Source organism: Leopardus geoffroyi, chromosome E2 (assembly GCF_018350155.1).
Source record: "Leopardus geoffroyi isolate Oge1 chromosome E2, O.geoffroyi_Oge1_pat1.0, whole genome shotgun sequence".
NCBI classification, from domain to species: domain Eukaryota; kingdom Metazoa; phylum Chordata; class Mammalia; order Carnivora; family Felidae; genus Leopardus; species Leopardus geoffroyi.
Window position 1 is genome coordinate 55,227,074 of NC_059335.1, and position 18,708 is coordinate 55,245,781.

An 18,708-nucleotide genomic window follows, 5' to 3' on the forward strand; every position below is an offset into this window, starting at 1 on the left:
ACAAGGCTTTTTTTTTTTTTTTTTTTCTTTTTTTTAATGTACTGAGCACCAACTGTGCGCCAGGCACGCTGGCGACTCAGGAGTAAATAAAGCAAACGCCATCCTCCACCACATTCAGTCTGAGGGAGGAGGCAGCCATTAGCCAGATAACCCCACAAACCATTTCTCATCGCGGCGGCAGAGAGAGCTACGAGGTGCAGGCGGCTGGAATGAGCGCCTCCAAGAGGGGGCGCCACCGAGCTCACGTGTCTCCACCTGCAAGAGCCGGAAATGACCAACTCCTGGGGCAGGTGGAGCAGGGAAGCGCCTTCCAGGCGGTGGGAAGAGCCGGTGCGGAGGCCCTGAGGCAGAGGCTGGCACCGGGGAGGAACGGACCAGCAGAAGGGAGGAAGACGAAGTGGGGGGGCGGGAGCAGCAGGAGAGAGAGGCAAGGGGCGGAGGCAGAGTGGTGGGGGGAGGGATATATGATGATTTGGGAGTTGTTCAACTACAAACCGCCCCCCTCTGTTGTGGAGCGGAGCGGAGGGAGGCAGACGGAAGTCTGGGAGGGTGGAGGAGGGGGTCGGGGCTCATCACCTCCCGCATCCGATTCACATGCCCTTCTCCCTAGGAAGGGGCTGCCTGTTGACGAAGCAGGAAGGAAGGTCGGCTTGGCCGGCAGAGGGCCATGGGAGGACAAAGGGTCGCGGGGAAGCTGGCAGGCAGGTGAGACCTGGCGGGCCTGGCTCACACCTGTCCGCCTCCGGTGGCCAGGACGGGACAGGTCAGGAGGCAGGGGGGCGGCTCCAACGCCTCTGGCGTCCCAGCTGCCGCAGATCGGGGCTGGGGCTGCGCCAGGCCGGCGGGCGGGGGCGGGAGGCGGCGTGCCGGGCCCCGGGTCCCTGACGTCAACGTTGCCATGGAGACCCCCGCTTCCCTCGGCGCGCGTCGCAGCTGCCGCAGACCCCGGGGCTGGGAAGGCTCCGCAGGGTTGAGGGCAACCAGTGCACCCCAGAGCACCGCCCAGCGAGAGGGCGGGGTACTGACACCCCCCGAGGGGCTCCCCGCTGCCCTCCAGCCTGCCCCCACCCCCGTCGCCCGGACTGGGAGCGACAGTCCGGGAGCTGCCTCGGCCAGAAATCAGCCCAGGGTCCTGCATGGCCCTCCCCACGGTAACACACCCGAGGGGGGCACGTCCCTCCGCCCGCCCCTCCCGCTCCCAGCCTCTCTGTGTTGGGCCCCCTGCCCCTTCCTTCCTTCGAGGAGCATGTAGGGCGCCCCCCCTCGGTCCCCAGCGCTTGCCGTCCCCGGCGGCGGGGACCCAGCGAGGGAGAAGGGGCGTCCTAACACCGCCGCCCGCCTGCTGGCGCCGCCCTCCCTGGAGCTCACGTAGGAAACGGTGTTTTCTTTGTCTCTAGACCTTGTTCAGTCGAATCTCTCCAGGTTCTTAAAGACGCCTTCAGGAACAGACTGGCCAGGCTGGCTGACTTCAGCCTCGCCGCCACCTGCTCTTCGTGCCTCTTCTCTTTACCGAGCTCCTTACTCCTCCGCGGGAGTGAAAGAAAGGGACGCCCGTCCTGCGCTTCCCGGGTCTTGCCCTTGTCCTTGTTTGCCCGCTGCTGCTTCCCTGTTGTGGCCCAGGTGTGTGCACTTGGGAGGACTGTGTGGAGTGGGGTGAGGGTCCCCAGGACGGGTTCCCCCCCACCCCCACAGCTCCCTCTCCCAGCTGCTGGTCACACACACACACACACACCCCGCCCCCCAGCTGCTTCCTGCTGGGGGCTCCTCACCCTGGAGCCAACCTTTTTGGTCGGGATGCTGGAAATCGCTCTTGGCGTTCCTTCCTCCCTGGTGTCCATGTGACTTCCAGAACCTCACACCTTCCTGACACGCCCTGGTCAGTCTCCCCACCCTGGCCCCTCTTACCACTTCTCTTTTCCCTGACTCCGTGCAGGGCAGGGGTGAACTTGAGACCCGGGGAGGGGAGCGTCTCTCTTCTTTTCTTCCCACCCCAGTCTTCTGTTGGTGCTGGGATGATATAAGGGAAAGCAGGACCTTCGCAGCAACTTGGTAAATAAGCCCTGAGGTCTGGTCTCCAGTTTTCTGACTTTCTCTAGAATCTGGGGGACTTAGGCCTGGAGGATGATTTCAAGGCTGCTGGAGAAGTCCCACTTAATACTCTCTTAATCATTCATCCATCCACCCTAAAGACCTACTGCATGCTGGTCACTCAGCTAAGTGTGGGGATCTAGCAGTGAATAAAGACCAAAGCCCCTTTTGTGGAGCCTATGTCTGAGAGGAGTCAAGCAACAAAATAAGAAAAAGATGTAGTGTCTTTTTTTTTTTTAATGTTTTTATTTATTTTTGAGACAGAAAGACACAGATCATGAGCAGGGGAGGGGCAGAGAGAGAGGGCTACACGAATCCGCAGCAGGCTCCAGGCTCTGGGCTGTCAGCACAGAGCCCTACGCGGGGCTCGAACTCATGGAGTGTTCTCAAGATCATGACCTGAGCTGAAGTCAGGCACTCAACCGACTGAGCCACCCAGGCGCCCCAAGATTTAGTGTCTTAAAAGGAGAGATGTGATGGGGAAAAAGTTGAATCCAAAAAGGGGGATGGAGAGAGTGGAGGGAAGGTGGCTAGGGAAGGCCTCACTGAGAAGGAAGGGGACATCTGGGCACAGCCCTGAAGGAGGGAAGGGAGGAGCCAAGGGATATTTGGGGGGAAGAGCATTCCAGGCAGCAAGAAAAGCCAGTGCAAAGGCCCTGAGGTGGGAGCAGGCATGGAGTGTGAGAGGCACGGGGGACGATGGTGCAGCCAGAGCAGAGTGAGCAACGCAGGGAGGAGTGGAGAGGGCTGAGAGTCACCTGCGGGCCCTGCCAGCTGCTTGGAGGACGTGGGTTTTCCTGGCACTCTTCCCTCTTGTCTTGGCAGCTCAGCAGACATGCATCGGTACCTGCCGCCCCTGGCCCTTTGCTGAGGGTCCTCCTGCATACCATGACATCCAGTCTCAAAACACCCTCCTTATCCCCATTTTGTAGATGAGAAAACAGAGGCGCTAGCATGTCAGGTAAACCCTGAGGGATAAGAAGAGATTCATCTGGAAAAAGGTATGTGTGGGGTGGGGAGGGTCCAAGGCTGTCTGATGATGGTCTCAGGGAGGAGACAGTGAGGCCTCTGCCCTACAGAAGGAAAGCGGCCTTTCTGTGGCTGCCCCACTTGGCCTCCAGAAAAGCCCCAATCTTCCTGTCACAACCAGCCCCAGGGGCAGGAGGCGCTGCTGTCCCCAGACTTCCGAGCCCCAAGCTGATGGCCCTCTGAGTCACAGCCAGCAGCTTTAGCATTTGCCCTCGGGGGTGGGGGATGGGGGGCAGGAGGGTCGGTGGAGCTGGAGAGACCTGGAGAGACAGAACCAGGTTCTTCTGTCAGGCAGGCCTGAAGGGTTTGTGGGAGGAAATGAGGAGGAAAAAAATGAGGCCGGATGGACTCGGCTGGGGAAGCTACTTTGAGGGAGGTGGCCACCCTCCTGGCCAACTCGCCGAGTCCCCTGGCCTGTCTCAGCAAGTGCCATGGGCTTGATGCTGAGAAAATGTTTGATCATTCATCTGACAGGGGTCTCCTTTGTGCTGGGCCCTGTGTCCTGTGATGGGTGGGTGGGGAGGTGGCTGTGGAAAGGGCTGAGCGGATGATTCTGTGCCTCCTGAATGGATGCATTAATTACCTACCGCTGCGTAACAAATCACCCCAAATGCAGCGACTGGAAACGAGCGTGTTTGTTTCTGCAGCTCAGGAACTCGGGAGTGACTCAGCTGGGTCGTTCCGGCTCACGGCTCGTTCCCATATGGCGGCCATCGAGACGTCAGCCGAGGCCGTGGCCTTGTTTGAAAGCTCTGCTGGGCTGGAGGACCCCCTTGTGTGACAGTGCCCCACACCGCTTCTGGCGGGAGGCCTCAGTTTCTCCTCACACGGTTGTCCAGAAGGCTCCTTGAGTGTTGTTTTATGCAGCTCCCCCTAGGGCGAGTCATTGGAGAGAAAGACCGAAGTAGAAACTAGGGTGGCTGTGACCACCGGGTCTCTGATGTCCCCCACCATCACTTCTGCTTTGGGCTCGTTTGTTAGCAGCAAGGCACTAAGACCAGCCCACGCTCAGGGGAGGGAGATTAGGGTCCACCTCTTGAAGGAAGAGCATCAAAGAATTGGTGGACGGAGTTTAAAACCATGACAACAGGTAAGTGGATGGTGCACCCACCCTTCTTCCCTGATGCTGGAATCTTAGAATAATCTCCGACCACAGCTGTTGGTGAAATCCCCCTGGGACACTTGTAGCTGTCCAAACCCCGGCCCCTCTTACTGAGCTGGTCTGAGCCGGGACTCGGACATGCATGGTTTTGTTGTATGGAATAATTTTTTTCTTTTTAAATGTTTGTTTATTTCAGAGAGAGAATGTGCAAGCAGGGAAGGGGCAGGGAGAGAAGGGGACAGAGGATCTGTGCTGCCAGCACAGAGCCCGATGCGGGATTCAAACTCACGAACCGCGAGATCGTGACCCCAGCGGAAGTTGGATGCTTAACTGGCTGAACCGCCCAGGCGCCCCTGTTGTGTGGAATGCTCTTAAACTTGAAGCGTGACGTTTATGTTTCCGCTACATTATTTTTTTATTGTGGCAAAATGTGCATAACATAAAGCGGACCGTGTTAGCCGTTTTTGAGTGTGCACTTCGGTGGCAAGAAGTGAATACGTTGTGGTGCAACCGTCACCTCCAGAAATGTTCACCTTCCCGAACCGAAACTCTACCCCTTAAACGCTGACTCCCCACCCCTCCCGCCTGCAGCCCATAGTGACCCCCGCTTTCTGTCTTTATGAATTCAACTACTCTGGACCTCAGAGGGCTCCCTTGTGTCTGGCTTGCCCCAGCACAGTGACTTCCAGAGCTCATGCACGCGGTACGCGTCTCAAGGTGTCATTCCCCTCATGGCCGAATAGCGTTTCATTGTACGGACCACGCTGTGTTTATCCGTCGTTCGGCGGTGGACATTGGGGTGGTTTTCACGCTGGTATTTTTAAGGCTCCGGAGTGATACTCATGACCCATCAGGGATGAAAATCGAGGTCTTAGACCAGTGGTTCTTAAGGCTGGCTGAGCATCCAAATCACCTGGTAGCTGTTAAAAAAACAAGCCAATGCCTGGTGAGCATCACAGACCTGCAGACCAGCTGAATTGGATTCTCTGGAGGGGGACCCCGGAGTCTGCAAGAATCTGCAGTTACTTCCAGAAGGCCAGGGTGTGAAGACTCATTTCCAGGTCTCTGCTGCCCCCTGGTGGCAGCACCTGGGATCGTCTGCAGCACTGGCTTGCCCGCCCGTAAGGAGTCCAAAAGAGCCAGTCCCCAGAGCCATTCCTTGGGGGGTCTGGGGAACCTGCGGGGCTCTCCCTGCCTGTCCTCCCCCACTGTACTTCCTGGTTTCAGATGAGCCTATTAGGAGAAGGCACAGACAGGCGGAGGACTCCGCTTTGCTCCTTGCCAGCTATCTGACCTTGAACAAGCCATTTACTTGTTTCAGGGACGTGACCACTGCTCTCCTCCCGCCCCCCCACCCCCACCCCATCAAGTCCCTGAGATCACAGTTAAGTATGTGTGTTAGCTTTGGGGAGAACCTAGAATTTCTTAGCCTTGGCTCCGTTGACAATTGGGTAGGATTATTCCTCATGGTGGGGCCATCCTGTGTATCGTAGGGTATTAAACAGCATCCCTGGCCTCAACCCACTAGATGCCAATGAAACCCCCCAGTTTTGACGATCAACACTGTTTCCAGACATGAAGAAATGTCCCCTGGGGGGAGGGTTGCCAGACAAAATGCAGGTTTCCCAGTTAGATTTGAATTTCAGAGAAGCGACTCACAACTTTTTGGTAGAATTCTGCCCTAAAGATTGCATTTTTACTTGCTAAATCCAGAAACCCTGCGAAACCACCTCAGTTGAGAGCCGCTGCCCTGTGAGTTCCTGATACTTGGGTAGGAGGCTAAGATACCAGATGGAGAAGAGGCAGCAGGAATGCACTGGCCCAGCCTGGCCGGGGAGGGGTGCTGTCTGGGGGCAGGCCCGGCAATGATGACTGAGGTGAGGCTTGGGGAGAAGGGTGGCCGTGGGAGAGGAAGCTGGGCTCACAGGCCAAGTCCCTCTGGGGGTTCAGAGCCACTGATGTGCAGGGACAGGGGACGCCTTGTTTCCCCAGCACCTGGGGACAGGGCAGTTTGTGGCCGACCACAAGTCGGAGCGGTTCACCCCCAGCTTCTCCCCAGAGAGAACCCCCAGTGGTGGGGAGTCAGGCCCAGCTTGCTTATTTGCAAGAGGAAGAAACAGGCCCAGAGAGGGGCAGTGACTGTCCCCAAGCCACACAGCCAGCTTGTGGCCCCAAGGTGGGATCAGGCTCCTCAAGCCAGGACTTGTGCCCCTGGGGTGGAGCCTGGGTATGTTCTCAACTTCTGGTGAGTCCTCTGAGAGTTCCCAGAGTTTTCCAGATGCAGAGGTACTGAAGCCAGACTTCACCCTGAGGCCGGACCACCTGAGGCTGTGGTCCCCAGCTGCTCTCCATACTACTCCAAGGGAGTACTGGGACCCCTTCTGGGGCTGTCCCTGTCATGTCCCTCTCTTGATACTGACTGATAGGGAGAGGCGACATGGAGAAATGGAACAATGCTTGGGCTTGGAGCCAGACTGTCTGGGGCTGAATAGTGGCGCTGCCCCTCACTAGCTCTGACCTGAGGCAATCTGTGCCTCAGTTTTTTCATCTGTAAACTGGGAATGATGAAAATGATACCTACTTTGTAGGGTTACTAGGATTTGATGAATTAACAAGGAGGAATGCTTAGAACAGTAAGTGGCAGGTAGTAAGGTTTACCATTTATCTTACTTCCCTCTAGACTTCTGGTGACATCAGCCCTTCTCCTTGGGAAGCTGGTTCAGTGGGGCTGTCAATCATAGTCACCAACCCTGCCCTGCCCTGCCAGACACTGGAGTCAAGCAAGGAGCAGCCACTGCACCCTGTTGCCCAGTCACTGGGTTGATGAGTGAGACAACCCTGAAGAAGGTCTATTGAGTTCCTGGATCCAGCCTGACCTGAAGCTAGTTCCCAATATGTGAGACAATAAATTCCCCATTTCACTTAGGCAAGTTTGAAGGGAGTTCTGACCCATATACCCTTTTTGCTTCATAGAGCAAGAGAGTTTCCCCCAAGGCAGCCCCCTTCTCCCATGGACCAAGCCTCTCAGCCTTGGTTTTGATCCAGCCCCACAAGGCCAATAACCCACTCTCAGGGAGTCAGAGGGAGATTCTCCATTTGAGCTGTGGTTGGAACTCAGAGCAACAGGAAACAAACTCGTATAAAGTACCTTGATGTGCCACGTATAGTGCTGGGGCTTTGCAATAAGAATTCCCCAAGCCCACACAGCCTAGAAGTGGAATCACTTCAGTGTGAACCCAGGTAGTCTGACTCTAAAGCAGGTACGCTTCCCAATGCACCACATGACTTATTACCTGCAGGGGGGATTTTCTGTTCCATTGAAAATTTTGATTGTAAAAACATAAAATTTACCATGGGGAGGGGGAGCAGTTTAAGTCAGCATCGCCCTTCTCAGCCAGAAGATGACCTAGAGAATCAATTACTCCAAGTGGCCTGGTGCCCTGGAAAATAGGAGACTAGTTCCCATTCATTCCCTCAACCCCTACTAAGTGCCTGGCAATGTTCAAGGCAGGGCCCAGTGTTTGACGTGAAACAGTGAGGAGCTTGGAGGGAGCTTCTTCTCGGGGTTCACCCCGCACCTGCACAGCCTCAAGAGGGAGCGCCACCTTCAGTCCTGTGCCCGGGAGTCTATCTGGGCCCCTCCTGGTCACTCTAGTCCCAGCAAAGTCCTGGGCAAAGAGCAGGTTCAGGGTCAAGTAGAATTTAGATGAGTGATGGAGTCCCACCCCAGCCAGAGCAGAAACTCCCAAGGCACCGTCCCTGAGAAATGATTCTGTCAACAAGGTGTCCGAGGGGCACTTAGCACAGTGATGTACAACGTGGCCTAATCGCTGCTGTTGGGGGTCCGGGGAAGAGACCGAGGGCAGATAGACACCAGCACACATAAACCCCGCATTACTGCCTGTGGACAGTGTCCTGAAGGGAAGGGTGGCGTGGTCTGCAGGGGCGTTACCAGAATCAGGACCCCCGCTCCCAGGAGGTGATGGTTAGGCTGGCCAGCTCCTCAGAGGCCTGGAGCCTAGCACTGGCCTCCCCCGACCTTCTAAATTTTCATAACCAGGCTGCTCCCTTTGTTCCTCTAGCCCTGGGCGTGGTAGCTGCTCTGTGTCATTATTAACCCACAATACCTTTTTAGTTGACCGTTCTTTACATTCTCTCTGTTGAAAGAACCAGAGTGCTTTCTATCCCTCGGTAGGACTCTGAATGACACAGAACGAACTGCTGCAAGCTGAGGAAAGAGGAGAAGGTAGCCCAGTCCAGGCAGAGGCACTTGCATGGCGTGGCCAGAGGCTAGGAGGCTGGAGGGAGCGAGGCACATTGCAGGAGCCAGGACCAGTGGAGCTGGAGGGGATTAACGGGGTGGCAAGTAGAATAAGATGAAACTGGACAGGTCAGCTCTTACATGGCATGGAGTCTGGATGGGATCCTGGGAGCAATGGGGAGCCATGGAATGCAATACAGCGACTGAGTGATTTAACTTTCAAAGATTGCCCTGGCTGCCGTGAGCCTAACTCGCTGTTGGGGGCAAGAGTGGGCAGGAGCAAGATAGCATGTTAAAAGGTGCTAACTCCTTTGTTTTTTGTTTTTTCCTTTCTTTACTGCTTGGAAGGGAGGCGTCTCAAGGAAGAAAAACATGGGGGCGATTCTGCCGCAACATGATGTCACAAGATAAAGGATAGGACCTCATGGCCGCTCGAAAACTCAACAGCAGAGAGAATGCCAGGACCCTAAATGAACCCCTACTAACCCTAAGTGAGTCAGAGAAAGTCTCCACCGATGACTCCCCAGGACCGTGCGGCCACCAACGGAGCCAGCCTGCTGGCCAAAAGAAGGTACAAAGCGCTTTCAGGCCTGCCCAGTGTCTCCTGGCGGATAAGTGTGGCCCTTACTCCCCCAGATGCCATGAGGCCACGTGGGGGGTGACGGCCCCGAGCTGCTCGCGGTCTGGCTACCCGCAGAAAAACCCCAACTCCCAAGAAACGCCTGGGCCGGAAGCGGAAGCGCGGGTGCGTGCGTGCTGCATTCTGGGAAGTGTAGTCCACAGAGGCCGGAAGAGTCCGTGAGAGCCGTGCGTTTGGGGGAAGGTAGTCCTCTAGTGGTCTGAGAGCCGGGGCGGGAGCCGGAGTGGTTCACCTAAACCCCACGCCGTGGCGGGGGTTAACAGTTTGGGGACTTAGAGTGAATACGTAGAATTTGTTTTTGTCTCTCCCAACCACCAACACCCACGGAAGCGGAGAATAGGACCTATCCACGCTTCAGTGGTGGCAAGCAGGCCTGAGTTATTCCGCCCTCGAACGAGTAAATCAGCTGCGTAACCTCCCGGAACCTTTGTTTCCGTATCTGTAAAACGGGCAGATTAATCATTCTCACTTGGCATCCTTGATAACTCAATCAAGTAACTAGCAAGGTGCTTAACACACCTTCCTTGCTTGACAAACCCCTCTTCCCTTTGAACCTGAGCGTGCAGAGCAAATGGATGTGTTTTGTAACCAGGAGCAAAAAGTGTGCTTCAGCGGAGCACTTGGGGCGTTTTCTTTGCAAAGTAGGAGTTCCTGCAAATTCCAGCCAAAACTCATAGGGGGAAATATAAGGAAATCTTGTCACGCAGAGACTCAGCAAGGACGTGTGACCTTACTAGCCAACACACAGTAAGATGTAAGTTAAAAAATGAGACGGGTGCCTGGGTGGTTCAGATGGTTAAGCGTCTGACTTGGCTCAGGTCATGGTCTCATGGTTGGTGAGTTCCAGCCCTGCATTGGGCTCCGTGCTGGCAGTGGGGAGCCTGCTTGGGATTTTCTCTCCCTCCCTCCCCACCCCCTTCTCTCCCTCTCTCTCTCTCTCTCTTTGTCTTTCTGCCCCTCCCCCACTCGTACTTTCTCGCTCACTCAAAATAAATAAACTTAAAAAAAATGAGACAAACTTCTGGGGCAGAGTGTCCTCGCATGTTATCAGCGGAAATATTAATGGGTTCATCCTTTATAAAGGGCAATTTATGCGGGTGCAAAGTTTCCAGTTGTAGGAATTTATCCTATGGACACACTAGACTGTTTCAAAATGACAGAAGTTTAAGAATATTCATTGTTGCGTTGTTTATGAAACATGCCTGGAAATCGTCCAGGCCTCTATGGGTAGAGGACAAGTTATAAAAATGATGGTACATCCATGCACGGGGATGCTATGTTGCCGTTAACCTTAATGAGGTGTGATATCACTTATGTAACATTCCTGCACAAAAATGTTTATCCTAAGTATATTGTGAAGAAAGTCTCAGAGAAATCCAAATTGTGGGATATTTTGCAAAACTGGCCTAGACCCTCAAAAATGTTGATGTCGTGAAAGACCAAATAGACTGGGAGATTGAAAGAGGTTAAACAGACCTGGCAACTAAGTGCACTGGGCAATCCTTCATTGGAACCTGGATTCTTAAAAAGGACATTTTAATCAGACACCTTTGGAAATTTGATTATGGACCGTATGTTTGATAATAGCAATGTATCAATGTTGACTTTCCTGAACGTGATCGTTGTATCGTGGTTGTGTAGGATAATGTCCTTAGTAGCTATCTGCTGAAGTATGTAGCATTGAAATATTAACCCTTGGCTCTTGGATAGTTTAGAAAAAAGAGAAACAGGTAAAGTAAATGTGGTGTGTATTAACAGTTGTTGAATCCAACTTTAAATATATGGTCTTTCATGTTCCTCTTCTTGCAAGTTTTTTCATAGCGTTGAAACTTTCAAAGTAAACAGTAGGCAGCAAAAAGAACGAGAAAGCTTCATATGCACTGATGGGGGAAAAGCTTCAAGAAATGGGTAAGATTTTTTTTTTTTTTTTTTTTTTAAGCAAGGTGCAGAGGTGGAAATGCACAAAACACCCGGGGATTGAGGACACAAAAAGGAGATGACAAAGGTTGCCTCTCGGAAGGGTATCTGGGGGTGGGGGCGGGGGCGGGGGTGGGGGGAGTGGGGTCAGAAGTGGGAAGACTTGCCCCTCGCACTTACCCTTTTAGACCTTTTGAATTTTGTATCGTGTCCATTCAGATAAAAAAGTAATAATAACTTCGAAGAAGGCTGTTACTGGGAAAGCACTTGTGGTCAGGAAACCCCAGACTAGGCTCCCCTGCTCCACAGCTGTAGACCTGTTGGGAAACCCAAAACAGAAGGAAGGAAAACCAGTTACTTTCACATCCTTTCCCACATCTGATTCTCATCACAACCCAGTGAGTCAGACAGGTTTTATTTGACCCATTTTATAGATTAGGAAAACTGAGGACCAGAGAGTCTTAGCAACTTGTCTGAAGTCATGCAGTGAGACACTATTAGAGCTGAGAGGGAAACTGAGTCCTTCCCAGTGACCCAGCCTGGCTCCTTCCCTCCTGCAGGTGACCGCTCCAAGCTCTAAGGGTTGGATGTAGCAAGAGAGAGCCCAGGGTAGGAGGGCAAGGGTGGGGTTGACTTCCAGGCTCTGGGTGCTCCCTGAAGCTCAGCCCAGTTGCCTTCCCGCTGTTGCTTTTACACGGGGCTGTCCAGGCAGGAAGCAGAAGTCAACCCTGGGCACCCAAAGCATAGGTTTGATTTACATGTTCATGGGCAACTGGTTTGAGAGTTTATTTTGGGGACCAAGAGCTAACAGCCAAAGAGCCTCTTCCCTGAGCCCATCTGGGCTGCTTTTTACCATCTGTGTATCTTTTTTTTTTTTTAAGTTTATTTACTTTAAGAGAGATTGAGAGCCAGCCTGCCCAAGCAGGGGAGGGGCAGAGAGAGAGGGAGAGAGAATGCCAAGCAGGCTCTGCGCTGTCAGCTTAGAGCCCGATGCAGTGCAGGCTTCGATCCCATGAACTGTGAGGTCGTGACCTGAGCCAAAATGGAGTCAGATGCTTAACTGAACTGAGCCACCCAGGGCCCCCCTCCCCCGCCCCGCATCTCTGTAATCTTAAACAAAGTGGTCTTTTTAATAAAAAAAAATAATGAAAATAGTAGATGGATATTGTTACCAAGTCAAACAGTAAAGTACTTAATGGCAATTTGGCATTTCTGTCGAAACTTAAAACATATATATATATGCTTTGATATGTGATCCAGTGTTTACAATGGAAACTAATTTTTTTCTGTGAATATACCCACCCAAGTGTTCAAAGATACGTATGGAAGAATGCATTGCTTATAAGAAAAACAAAGACACAGAACTGTGAACAACCCACCAGCAGAGCCATTGCTTAATTCAAGTGGGCTCCATCCACCTTGAATAAAAACAAAGACAGTGCGGGTTGCTGGATTTACTGACCTGAAAAGATGTCCAGAGTATATTGTTAAAGAAAGGTCCCATTTCGAGGGAAAAAAAGCCAAGTTATAAGCCTATATACACATAGAGATCTACATGTTTGAACAAATGTAGAAAAGCATTTATAAAAAGTGCAAATTATTTGTTTTGAATGTAAAAAGAGCATGTAATTTTCATTTTTTGAGGGATAATGAGGTTGACTTTTTTTTTTTTTTTTTTTAAGTTGGCCACTTGTGTTTCCTCTTGTGGGAATTGCTAAAATATTACTGTCCCTTGGTCTTCTGTCACGCCAACTGTGTGTAAAAGCTTCGGGCACCACGTCTCCTAAGAGTTTCTATTTACATTGCCAGTGCTTCCTTTAAGTGGGTATTTTGGAAATGAGGTTGCTGACCTTGAGGCAGAGGACATTCATTCTCAGTCTCCGTGTAATGAGGTGTCCTGTGGGATAAAGGGCTCTGAGAAGTGAAGGCGTTTCCTGCCCAAAGCACGGTTGCAATGTCTTCCTTTCTTTCGATTCTAGGATCTTGCAAAGTGTACTCTTTGGCTCTCGGTGGACGTGGACGGTGTGAAGGTGGAGGTACTTACAATATTTGAAAAGGGGGAGTGGGGAGCAGAGATGGACCGCCAAGGTCTGGAGAGGGTGAGGTGCCCAGGGGACACCCTAAAAGGAAAGGTTCCGGAGGCACCAGATTTAAGGAGGCCCTCACTCTGGACGTCCCACTCGGGTCCCAGCCCTGTTGACTGCTTCTTGATGACAGAACAGAAAATCTGTGACAGCCCTTGCACTGGTGGGCTAGTCGTCACTGGTGGGTGACGGATGTTTCTTCAGAGCTAGACTCAAGATGGTGTTGGCAGACCGAGGCCGCAACGGGGGCCAAGGCAGCAGAGTCAGGGCTCGGCTCCCCAGGCAGTGCCCCAGACCCCTCGTGCTGTGCTGTGTTGCGTGTTGAAGGATTAGACGACGCCATGGAGGGCAGACGTCTGGACAGATGGGACTCAACTGTTCTTGTCCTTGAGTTCTTTCTGACTCTCTCTCCGTGTGTGGAGCTGCGTGGCTAAGGGTTTTCTCTGCACGTACCCTGTGCCCAGCCTCCACCTGCTACCGGCCGCAGGTCTGGGCTCCTAGAGAAGGAGGTCCCCCGAGGGCCCCGGGGCCTCAGAGATTGCCTTGACCTCACAGAAGCTGCAGCTTCTCAATCTTTCCTGCACCCGGGCACTGCATTTTGGCATTCCGCAGCTCACGCCTCTTGAGTTCATACCACAACCTTTAGAGGTAAGGACTGTGTTATCCCCATGCTGCAGATGAGGAAACCAGGGCCCAGAGAGGGGTAGCAACCTGTCCCTGACCACAGAGCTAAACAGCAGCAGAGTAGGGATTTGAACTCCCAACTCCAGAGGCACGTTCTTCACCATGATGCCCCGCTCCTCCATTTTCAAGGACCACGAGCCTGCTGAGTGCTGGCCGCTAGGTTGGGGGTTCCCACTGTCCCCTGGACCTCGGGGGCCCCCAAGGCTGGAGGCCCGGAGGCCCTCTGAATTCTAGAGTGTTTTCAGGACATCACTGGGGGGGGGGGTTAAAGGAGGTTGCGGTCTTAACTTCCCGGGGTGGGAGGTTCCCAGAAGCCCAGGGCAAGCTCGGCCCCTTTTTCCTGAGGGGAGGGGGTGGTGTGAGTTGGGACACGTCCTCTTTTAAGGTTCTCTCTTGCTGCTTCTGACCACTTCCTCTTTTCCCTGGGGCGGAGGCAGGCTGTGGGTGCACTCATGGCAGGCATCCCAGCAGTGGCCCAGTGGCCGAGGAGGCCTCTCAGTCTCTCCTGGAAGGGCTTGCTTGGCTGGGTTGAGGGCACTTCTCCGCCTGGGCTTCCATCCCCTCCCCACTGCCGCCAAGACCCTCCCCTGAGTCCCACCCAGAGAGCAGAGGGTGGGGGGCTCCCTGAGCTCTCCCTCAGCCAGACGGCTGCACACCCTCCATTCAGGCTCCACCTGGGCTGAATCTGCTTCCAGCAATTTCCATGGAGGACGTGGCCCAAGTTCAGGAACCCTGCCTGGACAGCCACACCCCTCAGGATGCTCAGGGAGGTGAGGACCCCAGTTCTGGGTAGAAGGCCCAGCCTAGCACCTCAACCATGAGTGCCCCATGTGGGCAGGGGAGCTGTGGCCTGGGAAGAAGATGGGCATTGAGAAATGTGGGTTCCAGGCCTGGCTCTGCCACTTGTTGGCTGCTGTGCTTACCGGGTTGCTTTTCTTGGGCCTCAGTTTCCTCATCCATGCACTGGACATAAATAACACTGCGAAAGGTTGAAGAAACAAATGCAGTGCTACATGTATCGTGCTAAGCAGAGAGCCTGGTACACGTCCAGGATTTAGTGTCTTGCGTGTTACTGGGCAGAAACTGCAGCTGCCCTGAGCCATCCAGGATGCACTCCCCCTCCCTCCAGCCCCTGCAGAGGAAGGCCGGTCACAGGTCACAGCTCCCCAACCCTGTTTCCTGCCTCCACCCTGTCTCCACTCCTTTCTGCCCCAGTAGCCCCCAGCTTCCCACTTGTAGCAGGTACAGCCCTCAAGTTCAGGTGGACAGGACCATCACCTTTCCTCTGTAGCCTGTAGCCTCCCCACCCCATCTAGCCAGGTTGGTAAAACATCGACGTCAGTCATCGTTGGGATGTGCCCAGCCGAGTGTTGTGCCAAAGCCTTGGGTCATCGTTTCTTTTTATTGTGGTGAAATACGCAGAACATGAATTGAGCCACCTGTAACGATTTTTAAGGGTATGGTTCCATGGCATGAAGTATATTCACACTGCTGTAGAAACGTCGCCACCACCCATCTCCAGAACTTTCTCGTCTTCCCAAACTGAAACCGTGTCCCCGGTAAACCATGGCTCCCCATGCCTGCCCCCAGCTGCTGCAACCCTTGTTCCACTCTCTGTCTCTAGAATCAGACTGCCCTCCCTGCCTCTTATAAGTGGAATCATGCAGTAATTGTCTCTGCGTGACTGGTTTGTTTTCGATTAGCACGGCGTCCTCAAGGTTCACCCGTGTGGGGGCACGGGGCAGAATCTCCATCCTTTTTATTTATGTTTGAATAATATTCCAGCCTATGTCTAGACCCCATTTTGCTTGTCCACGTATCCATCGGTGGACACTTGGGTTGCTTCCGCCTCCTGGCTGCTGTGAATAATGTTGCTCCGCACGGGGGTGTGCAAATACCTGTTTGAGTCCCTGCTTTCGGTTCTTGGGGGCGCATACCTAGAAGTGGAATTTCTAGATCATATGGTAATTATGTTTGATTTTTTTTTTTTTTTTTGAGGAAATGCCCAATGCCCAAAGGCACTGGGGAACCCCTCTGGCCATACTGTGTACAGGGAGATGGGAAATGAGGAGCAAGACATCATAGGTTCAAATCCTGGTCCTGCCACTTCCCAATGCTGTGACCTTGGGCGACTCACTTCATTGTCTCAGCTGTGATGAGGAATGAGAGCAGCGCCTCCTGGGGCTGTGGTGGTGTTCAGAGCACATACTTTGGGTGGCGCCTGGCGCACAGGGAGCCCTAGTGATGTTAGCTGCGCCTCGTGGTGCATCTGGACTCCTCCAGAGATCTGATCCTGCAACCTCACCGCTTCTGTGGTCACACGCCAGCCTGGCCCCTCCATGGAACATGCCTTTGGAGCCGGCCCTGCTTCCCCAGGACTCCCAACTTCTTTCCCCCTTTTGCAGGTCCCTGGGAATCTCTCTTCATTGAGGGAGTTTCTCTTTCCCTGTCCGTCTGTGGCTTATGCTCTTGAAAACAAAAGCCAGAAAGCAATGCCTCAGGCTAACCCTGCGAGAGCCTGAGCCAGGACCAGAGTGGAAACCAAGGACACTGACCAACAGGTCAGCATGGGCACAGGCGAAGAGGACCCCTTTCTTCTTTCCTTTGACCTTGGTCATGCCATTCTCGATGACTGGGTCCGGTCTAGGCCCCATGTTTTGGGAAGGGTGAGGAGAGCTGGGAGGGTCACTGAGGACCGCCCACAGGCATGATTACAGGGACGGGGACAAGGCACTCTGGACTGAGATGAAAGGAGCGGTGGTTTGGCACTTTCAACTCTAGGGGAGTCAGCCGGAGGGTTCCGGTCAGTGAGGGGTGGCTGTGGAGATGAGATTACCCCCCTTGCTGGGCCAGCAGCTAGGGCTCCCGGGCTGAGGCCGGCACCGTCCCACCTCTGGTTGAGGCCAAGCTGGTGTGCGGCTGTGTCTGGCCAGCTTGCCTGGTCTGCGTCCCCAGCCACCCCAACCCCCACCCTTGCTCCCGGGAAACTACTTCTGCTGACCTCGGATGATTCCTGGAGGAAGGTCAAGGCAAGACCTGGCAGGCTGAGGGCTTTGGTCCTGGGCGATCACACCTGGAGGTTGGCCCAGCTGTGTCACCTCCACCTGTGACAAGAGGGGACAGAGAAGCCTCCGGGATGCCCCCCACACCTGGGACATTCTCTTGCTGTCCCATCACCTTTCCTTTCCTATTTTGTCTTCTCTGTTCCTTTCACCTCGTACCAACTGGTACGTGACTTGGAAATTCACAAAGCAGTGCACTTCTCTTCACCGTTTATCAATACCCAGAACCTGGTGAGGAGCCAGCACTCAGTTTCTCTCAAGGGGGCTTTAGTGAAGGGCTTTTTTCCCTGGCCCTCTGGCAGAGCTCACTAATGGGGACCCCTACTCCTGACATGCTCCCTAGCATTGTCAAAACCAGTCCTGTCTTCGCTATTTGCAGACATCCCCAAAGGGGCGCTGATATCTGTTCTGGGGCATTAAATAAAATATGCTGTGAAGGTTAAGTAGGATAACATGTGGAAAATTCCTGGCACATTATAGTTATCAGGAAAAATTGTTACCGTTATTTTTTATTTTTAAAAATAATTATTATATTAAAAGGGAGGACAATATTTATTGAACACCTACTATGTCCCAGATACTGAAATGTTGGAATTCTGCCCTGGGAGTCAAGCTGACTTTCCCGGCCTACATCAGAAGCAGTGACACCCACAAAGGTCACCATCCCAGCAACAATACAAAGTGAGGGAAGTATAGGGAGGGGAAGGACCAGCCGTGTGTCCTTAGGCAAACTGTCTCACCTCTCTGAGCCTATTTCCTGACCTGTAAAGAGAGGCTGGAAATCCTCCCTTCCCCTTCTACTGGAGTCAGGGGTCAGAGGAGGTAAAGCCTGTGCCAGTCTTGGCAACCAGGAAAGTGCTGCCCAGCGGAGCAGACCGGCAGCTCTCAGTGGGAGACAAGCCGTTACCTACACCTTTAACTGAATTCCCCGCTCTCAGCTCCTGAAAGCCATCTCTGCAGGCTTGGGGAACACCCCTCAGGGACACTAGAACTGTGCTCTTCTCCAGGGCCCATTAGGAAAAGAATGTTCTACAAGTCCACCCAAAGGTGGTCATTCCTCTGGTGACCCCCTTGTGGCCATGCCACACTCTCATCTGTCCCATGCCCTGACTGCAGGCCAGTTGATGTGGTGTGTTTCCAGGGAGACTGGGGAAGGTGACAGCATTTCTGGGAGGAAAGATGGGCTTGTCCAGGGGCACAATATAAAGAGCAGGTTTGCCAGGCCGTGGAGCAGTCGGGGAGGCTGGGTGGATGGGCAGAGTTTCCCCTGGAGGCCAACTGGCTGACTTGCCATTGTCCCTGACGCCTTCCAGACAAGGCTTAATGGAATGGTAGGAATTTGCTGCTGGTCTGTATTGTTATTGCCAGTGTTCACGGGGTACTTATTCTGTGCCACTGAGAAGGTTACCTCCTGTAATCCCCAAACAAATTTATAGGGCGGCTGCCACTATTATCCCCATTTTACAGGTGAAGAGGCTGTGGTACAGAGAGGTTCAGTATTTTGCTCAAGGTCACAGAGTGAAGGAGCCAAGCCTGGAGTCCAGCCCAGGTCATCTGAAGCCAGAGCCCGTGCAGATGGCCATGCCATCCACCGTCACGGGCCAGGGAAGGACAAGCAGAGAGCTGAGTAGGGGAAAGAAGGAAGGTAATCCCTAGGTCCCAGGTCCCACATGAACCTTTCACTGAGATTGGTGCTGAATAGTGACAGACGTCACTAGAAGGGTGTCACTGGCTCTATTTTAGCGATGAAGAATGGAAACACAGAGGGGTTGAGTTGCCCAAGCAAGGGGACTGCACTTTGAACCAGATGTGTTTACACTGCAGAGCATTGCTGTTTCAGT

The 18,708-nt window shown here is 53.4% G+C and overlaps 1 protein-coding gene and 1 long non-coding RNA gene across 5 annotated transcripts; both read left to right on the top strand.

Moving 5' to 3' along the window:
• Nucleotides 1-209: 209 nt before the first annotated feature.
• On the top strand, nt 210-4,455 carry LOC123577694. 3 transcript variants are annotated; one of them, XR_006702026.1, is made up of 5 exons: nt 240-330; nt 611-705; nt 1,398-1,620; nt 3,021-3,089; nt 4,416-4,455. XR_006702026.1 is itself a non-coding variant. In XM_045439854.1 (4 exons), exons 1-4 carry the CDS (start codon nt 210-212, stop codon nt 3,039-3,041), a joined length of 615 nt encoding a protein of 204 aa, XP_045295810.1. In that variant the 3' UTR covers nt 3,042-3,079. The 3 variants fall into 3 exon arrangements, 1 of the variants encoding a protein (XP_045295810.1); XM_045439854.1 differs by lacking the exon at nt 4,416-4,455 and having other exon boundaries at nt 210-427; nt 611-763; nt 3,021-3,079; XR_006702025.1 differs by lacking the exon at nt 240-330 and having other exon boundaries at nt 506-705.
• A 24-nt stretch (nt 4,456-4,479) lies between these two features.
• Nucleotides 4,480-17,310, top strand: LOC123577696. Of its 2 annotated transcripts, XR_006702027.1 has the most exons (6): nt 4,480-5,280; nt 5,933-6,096; nt 6,900-7,066; nt 8,829-9,874; nt 10,942-11,028; nt 13,017-17,310. It is a non-coding gene; the product is annotated as an uncharacterized LOC123577696 (long non-coding RNA). The 2 variants fall into 2 exon arrangements; XR_006702028.1 differs by having other exon boundaries at nt 4,480-6,096.
• The last annotated feature ends 1,398 nt before the right edge of the window (nt 17,311-18,708 follow it).

What these genes read in the sequence shown, in the direction of transcription:
- LOC123577694 (XM_045439854.1), top strand. Translation starts at nt 210, where the DNA reads ATGAGCGCCTCCAAGAGGGGGCGCCACCGAGCTCACGTGTCTCCACCT. An exon ending in GGGAGCAGCAGGAGAGAGAG is followed by an intron (nt 428 to 610) that starts GCAAGGGGCGGA and finishes CCTTCTCCCTAG; the next exon opens with GAAGGGGCTGCCTGTTGACG. An exon ending in GCTTCCCTGTTGTGGCCCAG is followed by an intron (nt 1,621 to 3,020) that starts GTGTGTGCACTT and finishes CCCATTTTGTAG; the next exon opens with ATGAGAAAACAGAGGCGCTA.